General features: G+C 47.9%; 1 protein-coding gene across 1 annotated transcript; it reads right to left on the bottom strand.

Annotated features, from left to right (window-relative positions):
* Positions 1-4,033: 4,033 nt before the first annotated feature.
* Positions 4,034-5,308, bottom strand: LOC103298014 (ferroptosis suppressor protein 1-like). Its single transcript, XM_028129985.2, is given in 1 exon segment — positions 4,034-5,308. A coding segment is annotated over 1 exon segment (1,122 nt). The 5' UTR covers positions 5,239-5,308; the 3' UTR covers positions 4,034-4,116.
* Between the last annotated feature and the right edge of the window lie 2,643 nt (positions 5,309-7,951).

A 7,951-nucleotide genomic window follows, 5' to 3' on the forward strand; every position in this document is an offset into this window, starting at 1 on the left:
CTGGTGCATAGAGGCACTGCAACCAATACCAACCTACCTATAATCAACCATAAACTTACATATGTAAAAAAAATACTGCACATAAATTAAAAGATAAGAAATAGCCCAGGGGAAAGAGTTAGTGTTCTTACTACATAAAGAACACCTACAAGTCAATAGGGAAAGAGACTAACAAGTCAATAGAAAAACTGATAGATTACAAACAAGCAGTTCCCAACGTTTGCTCAGATGGTTAGCAAAGGCCAGGATTTTAAGCCATGTCAATCTAACTCCACAAAAGGAGGACTATTTGGGGAAAAAAGTAGGTTATGAATCAGAACATTTTGGGTGTGTGGCCATATACACTTATTGACTTTTTTATTGCTATTTTAAAATTTAATTGTTTTATAGTGGCGGAAAGAAAAGAGCAAGAATTCAGTCCTGGTTGAAATTCCTTTTGTGAAAAGTGGTTCTAGAAGCTGGAGAAGAGGTGCAGGAGGCAGAACCAGAAGTAAAGTCCAGAGAGAAACTTAATTTTTTTCTAAGATCTTCTAAGCATACCTTTTTAACATGAGCCCAAGAAAAGTGGTTTTTTATGTAGCACGGTTTCATACACACCAGTGTGTTTGTTGTTGTTGTTGTTGTTATTTTACAGTTTCTCAAAGATTGGCCTAATTAGCATAGCAGATCATGTTTTTAAAAGATGGCTACAACAATCTCTCCCATTCTACATGTGCTTCTAGAACCATGCCCCTCTCCCATTCAGAGGCAAAATCCATGTCTCCTCCCCTTGGGCGAGCCTTTGTGACTGCCCTGACCGGCAGAGTTCTGTAGAAAGCACACTGTGCCATGCACTTCTGCCTTGTTCTCTTGGAGCGCTCAGTCTGGAAACCTGGCCTCCATTCCGTGAATAAGCGCTGATGTCACTCAGAGGCCCACATGGAGAGGCACCACGCTCCTCGGCAACAGCAAGCTCCAACTTACCAGCCACGTGAGTGAGCCATCTTCAGTGTGGATCCTTCTGGCCCCAGTTCAGGGGCTTTAGCTGATGCCAAATGCCGCAGAGATAAGTCATCCAGATTGAGCCCTACCCAAACTGCAGATTCATGTGCAAAACAAATGAGCGCTATTATTTTAAGCCTCTATGTTTTGAGGTAGATCATATATCAACTGATAAATGTAATGATTAGAATAAATGATCAGAGATTATAGTGTGCCTACCACAATATTACACTAGTTTCATTTACTCATTCAATTTATTTCGTACCAAGATCTTTGTGCAGGGGATTCAACAGTGATTGCAAGAGATAATGTTCCCTCCCTATCTCCGTGGAGTGCTTTAAGTAGGGAGTGCCAATGCACTATAAACAAATTAACAAATAAATTTCTAATTGCTAGGTGGTAGTAAATGCTGTGGATAAAAAGCAGGATATGGGGTGTTCTATTTTCGATGGAGTGGTTAGGAAAAGGCCTTTCTGTCAAGAAGACAATTGAATAGAGACCTGAGGGAAGGAAGGCAGCACATCATGAGCGGTCAAGACAAAGGGAACAGTTAGTGCAAAGGCTCTGACAGGAGTGGCTTAGAGGCCAGTACTTTGGAGTAGAACGAGGAAGGGACAGAGTGAGAAGAGATGAAGTCAGAGAAACATGGGTGGAAGGTGGTCAGAGCACGTAGGGCTTCAGAGAATGTGGTGAGAACTTCGGCCATTAGAGGGTTTTGAGGACAGAAGGACATGATTTTTAAAAGACCAGCCTTGTTGTACAGAAAATAGATTGTAGGCGTGCAAGGTTCAAAGCAGATAGATGTGTTCATTGGTTAATGCAATGATCCAAGTAACAGATGATAGTGGCTTGGACCAGGACATGAAAAGTGGTCAGATATATATATTTTTTAATATATTTTATTGATTTTTTACAGAGAGGAAGGGAGAGGGATAGAGAGCTAGAAACATCGATGATAGAGAAACATCGACCAGCTGCCTCCTGCACACCCCCTACCGGGGATGTGCCCGCAACCGATGTACATGCCCTTGACCGGAATCGAACCTGGGACCCTTCAGTCCGCAGGCCGACGCTCTATCCACTGAGCCAAACCGGTTTCGGCGTGGTCAGATATTTTATATATGTACATATTTAAAGTATAGCCACTAGGATATGGATGTGAAACTTGATTAAAAGAGGGGCATCAAGTATGACTAAGGTTTTTTGTTTTATAGCAAGTACATTTAATGTATTTGTCCTGTTTCCTCTGTTGGAGATCCGGAATCGCTCTATGTATTCAAACACTCATATAATGTGTATGATGTCAGTACCAAGTGCCATTCAAGACACTATGCCTTTAAGCATGAACGCTCCAAGACGCTGACCCCACACAGAAATGCAGGAATGACTCAGCATTGTGACCATCGCTTTGAAGTTGTCTTTAACAGATATAATTACACTTTTTTTTTTCTTACAACATATTCTTTTATTGCAACATTTTCCTGTTTGGAAAACTGTCCCCATGGGTGTGGGCACGTCTAGAATGTTATAAACAGAACAAGGCCTGTCTCCAATGGGCTTTGACTCCCGCCGTGGTAGGTAGGCCCCAGGTCAGACAGCACAGAATGGCCTGTTTCTCAGGCATCGGGTCCTGCTTCCAGAAGGGGGGCCTCGTTGGCCTTGGTCCATAGGAACTCAGCCCTGGGCGATGCCCCAGTGGGGAAGCCATGCTTTGGGGAGAGGCGCATGTCTCATTAGCCCAGGCCACAGCCCAGATGGGATGGAGTGAGAGGCCCTGTGAGGCTGGTGTCCAAGGACTCTGGCCATGTATCCAGAGGCCACATCAAAGGTAAGCAGGGAGGGGCAGGCTGGGCAGGCCCAGAACCTGAGTTTATTCGGATGAACTGATCAACCACTTCTGCTGTAGAGTGAACTTACGGGGTCCAAAATAGGCTCCTCCAGATGGAAGTTCTCTCCCAAGCAGAGGAGTCAGTATACCCTTAACATAGCTGCTGGCAGGCATCCTCCCTACCAGGCCGGGTCTCCAGATAAGTGACATTAGGGTTGGCCAAGAAACCAGAAGCACAAAACCACAAAGGAGTTTTTTCACTTTAAGTTTGCCCATGACAGCGGCCTGGAAGCACACAGGGGCTCGTCGGCTCCCTGGATGTTAACTGATGGCGACCCATCCACAGGTCACACAGCTCGGCTGCCTCGCCTTAAACACCTCCAGCAGCTGGCAGGCCAGGTCTCGGTCTTAACTTCCCTTAGCTTAGTAAAAACTCACTGTTGGCATGGACTAACCCACAGGGAAAATTTTACCTCTTTCTTCTTAAATATAACCTATGATATATAATCATAGTATATATGGTATAAAAATTGAAATATAGAAAGTTTCGTTAAGATTAAAGACTACAGGGACTAACAGTTTAAAATCAGCCTCCCACTAACAACTGGAATATTGCAGGATGTGTGGGTTTCCCCACCCTCTGAACGACGGGCAAGACTGGGGTGCAAGACCCCCTTCCTTAGCTGGTCTCACTTGGCAGGCCCTCCTTCCTGCCCTCCAGACAGGAAGCCAGCCCTCAGGAGGCCCAGCGCCTGCACGTGCACACACATCCAAGGGGAGCCCGTTATGCAGAAGGCTGGCTTCGCACTCCCAGGACCAAGGGAAGCATTCGGCCTTGCCAAACCCAGAAAGAATCCTCTAGACCAGTGGTCGGCAAACTCATTAGTCAACAGAGCCAAATATCGACGGTACAACGATTGAAATTTCTTTTGAGAGCCAAGTTTTTAAAACTTAAACTTCTTCTAACGCCACTTCTTCAACATAGACTCGCCCAGGCCGTGGTATTTTGTGGAAGAGCCACACTCAAGGGGCCAAAGAGCCGCATGTGGCTCTCGGGCTGCAGTTTGCCGACCACGGCTCTAGGGGGTGTCTTTTTAGTCTTTCTCTCTCTCTCTCCCTCTCTGTTTCTCTCTCTGTTTCTCTCTCCTCTCCATTTTTGCTTTTCTGTAAGTTGTGTTTCTGGTGAGTACGTCAGTGGCATCTTACTCCAGAAGGAGTGCCCTTTGACAGATGTCAGGCGGGTACCACTTGTCAGGCAATCCGTTCCCAGGTGACGGTGGTACCTCGTCTCCCGCCCAGCCTCCTTGTCAGGGTGGAGACTGCCGCATGGTTTTCCAGGTCGTGGAGACCAACAGGTCCTGGCTCTTGGCCAGCCGAACCATGAACCGCCCCACACAGAAGCCGCTGATCTGGCCCACACCGTCATTTCTCCCCATGGCCAAGAGGAACGTCAGTGCACCTGGTTTATAGGCCTTGAAGGGCCTCTGTTTCATGGCGTCGATGATATTGGCCACGGCGATGTTGGCGTGGAGGCCAGCATGATGGGCCGCCTTGGGCTCCGTCCCGTCAGCACAGTCACCGATGGCGTAGATGTGGCTGTAGCCCTCCACCTGGAGGTACTCGTTCACCCTCAGGGCACCGTTCCTGGCCAGTCCACTGTCAAATGCACGGTGGTAGGCAAAGCTGTTGACCTTGACACCGTTGCAGACAATGACCAGGTGGGTGGCCGCCTCGGTGCCTTTGTCCGTCTGTACACGGATGCCCTCGCGATGCTCCTTGAAAGGCAGCTCTGCCATGCTGCTCACCCACTCCCTCAGCGGCACCCGCACGCCTTTCTGGAGCAGGATCTCCTTCGCCTCCTGCCGGACACAGGGCAGGAGCTCCTTGTCAGCCAGGGCCATGTGGGAGTGAATACGAGTGACCGCTTTCTCGGGGTACTCGGCTTCAATCTCCGCTGCCATCCCCACTCCAGCAGAGCCTCCGGCCACCACCACGATGGACTGTGCGCCCTGGACCTGCTTCACCACGTTCTCCTAGGCCTGCATGGCCTCCTGCTGGCTGGAAACCTGGTCCGACTTGCCGGGGAAGAACCCAGTGCTGCCCGTGGCCAGGATAAGATGCGAGAAGGGCAGTGCCTCGCCATCCTCCAGCAGCACCGTCTGATTCTTCAGATGGATCTCAACCACCACGCCCCGCCGGAAGCTATTCTTGAAGCTCTTCGGGTAGGAAACGATTGTCTTTTTGGCAAACCCGCTCTCCACGGAGGCCCGGAGGGCTGCCACACTGTGGAGGAAGGAGTCCTGCGTGTCCACCAGCGTGAAGGAGATGCTCAGTGCCTGCAACTGGCTGGCGGCGGTTATCCCGCCAAAGCCCCCGCCTGCGATCGCCGCCTGCACACCCCCCACTTCCATGGAGACCTGGGACCCCATCTCGGACCGCCCCTGGGAAGACTTGGCGGGCACTTTGGGGGCGGACGGGAAGGGGTTAATTCCCCCTCCCCCTGCCGCGGGTAAACCTCCCTGTTGTGTTTTGGGGAAAGTGGGGTGGTGCAGGCCCCCGTGTCCCAGACCACCGCCCCCTCCTCCTAAGGCCACAGCTCCGCGCTCCGACTTCCGCCCCGCAGTCCGTCGCGTTTCCCCGGCCCCGGGGGGGGGGGTCCCTGTTCGGAGTCTGGGGTGGGGGGGGGGAAGATGGGGGAACCCCTGCGGGCGCCGGGCAGCCCGAGAGCGCGCCCCCCCCCCGCGCCTGGCGCCGCGGGCGGTGCGGGTCACCCGCCTACACATTTTTTTTGTTTGCAATATTTCATTGAAGAAGTTGACCCAGGAAACGGGGGGAATCCAGACGTTGGCTTTACGGTCATGTACTAAGGGGAGAATCAGCCACAACAATTTATGTTGTTTCTCCCAAAAAACTTGATGACTTTCTTGTGTGTATCTTGGGTCCTCCTCATATGCCCGAAGTAACTAAAGAGGGAGACCATTTTTTTAAAATATATTTTATTGATTTTTCACAGAGAGGAAGGGAGAGGGATAGAGAGCTAGAAACATCGATGAGAGAGAGACATCAACCAGCTGCCTCCTGCACACCCCTCACCGGGGGATGTGCCCGCAACCAATGTACATGCCCCCGACCGGAATCGAACCTGGGACCTTCCAGTCCGCAGACCGACGCTCTATCCACTGAGCCAAACCGGTTTTGGCGAGGAGACCATTTTTATTAGTGTCATTTAGTAAGTGGAATCTCAAAAGCATTTATGGAGTTTATATTTTAAGAAAACAAAGACAAAATAGGACTATGGTCACTTTTGATGATTCCAGGAAAGATACAGAAACATAATTTCAATTTCCAGGTAGGTTTCTTACCACCGAATACATTCCTAGTCAGCTACTTCTTTCCCTTTATTTCAGAACCCCCTCAATGTTGTGGCAATAGGAGATTTTTAAGGCAAGCAGGGTGGACAATGACTGTTTTTAAAGCCGCACTGACTTACGAAGGTTAGTAAGCCATAGACTTTTCTAACTTTTTCTTAATGACTTCCTATAACGCTAGTTTCCAGGAAACCATGTAAATATTGCTGACTCATTTTAATATTTCCACTTTCATGTATTAACTAACCACCTGAGAAAGTAGTGCTGAACTTCCCGGATTTGTCCTCAAATTGCTTCTTTAGGCTTCAAGGGCTTCCCTCCTATTTCTAATAATTTGGGCTTCATCTGGCAAACAAGACGACGCCCCTTAGTTCACACTGATCAGATTTCATAAATCTTCATTTTTTGGAAGTTTGCAATGCTTCAGATTCAGCCTGATAACTTAGAAGATAATGAGTTTTCTAGCTGCAGTTTCACCTTTAAAATTTTTTTTTCACCTTTATTTTCAAAGTTAATGGTAGTTAGTCTAAGCCAGTGGTCGGCAAACTCATTAGTCAACAGAGCGGCAGTTTGCCGACCACTGGTCTAAGCCAAAGAATATTTACATCACAGTCCAACAAAAATACATAGTGGAATATTCCAAAGTGAAATATGCACATGCATTGAAGTTTTCAGAGTATGAGATCTCTCCTTTAGCACAATTTGAAGGCAGGCTCAGAACCGAAAGCTGCACTGCTGATAGCCACCTGCGTTCCACTGTGACCGGCTGTGGCATCCATGTCTTCATTTGTAAAACAGGGGTAATAATATTATCTACTAGAGTAGGTTTGAGATTAAATAAGGTAATGTAATAAGTGCTTAACATAGACTCTGACACACAGTAAATTCTCAATAGATACTCGCTATTTCTAATATATAGAAACTTCCATTCACTGCCTCCCTGGTCAGGTTTGTGCGTTTAATGCTACAGAGCAGTCCAATGGGAAAGGGGCTCAAGTCCTGTGATCTTTAGTCTTCCATTTGACCCAGGCAGGAGGGGTCCTTGGCCTGGCACTGCACTTTATTAATAAAACCCTGCATATCATAAACACACTGAAAAGTAAATTTTTTTATTTTATTTTATTGATTTTTTTACAGAGAGGAAGGAAGAGGGATAGAGAGTTAGAAACATCGATCAGCCGCCTCTGGCACACCCCCTACTGGGGATGTGCCCGCAACCAAGGTACATGCCCTTGACCAGAATCAAACCTGGGACCCTTCAGTCCGCAGGCGGACGCTCTATCCACCGAGCCAAACTGGTTTCGGCCTGAAAAGTAAATTTATTCAAGAATGCATGGGGATGGTTGCCTGTGTCACTGGGACTTGGCATTCAGCTCTGACCAGAAACCCTAAGCATCTGCCCTGATAATCAACACCTTCCGGGCCCCAGAGAAATGCTACTGCACATTTCTTCTGCTGTGTCCTTGAAACAAAAGGCAATTGTGTCTAAAGGTCATGAGGCTGTGGGTTTGTGCTGCTGGTGGTATTTGAAATGGACACTGCTTTGGAGTGCAGGAGGATTTCAGTAATGGAAGTTTTTTAGATAAGAGGGAAGAAAATGAATTGTCAAATCCTTTCTTTCTGAAAATATGAATGCAAAAGATTCTTGAGTAATGAAGTTCCAGGGCTGAGAAGGGCCAAGCCTCCATTTTCTTGTTTATCTTTATGTTCCGGTTCCTGGTTCCAGAGGTATTCATCATGTTCAAACAGATTTGATGTGGAGAAGATATGAGAT

The sequence above is a fragment of the Eptesicus fuscus genome, chromosome 9 (genome assembly GCF_027574615.1).
Source record: "Eptesicus fuscus isolate TK198812 chromosome 9, DD_ASM_mEF_20220401, whole genome shotgun sequence".
NCBI lineage: Eukaryota > Metazoa > Chordata > Mammalia > Chiroptera > Vespertilionidae > Eptesicus > Eptesicus fuscus.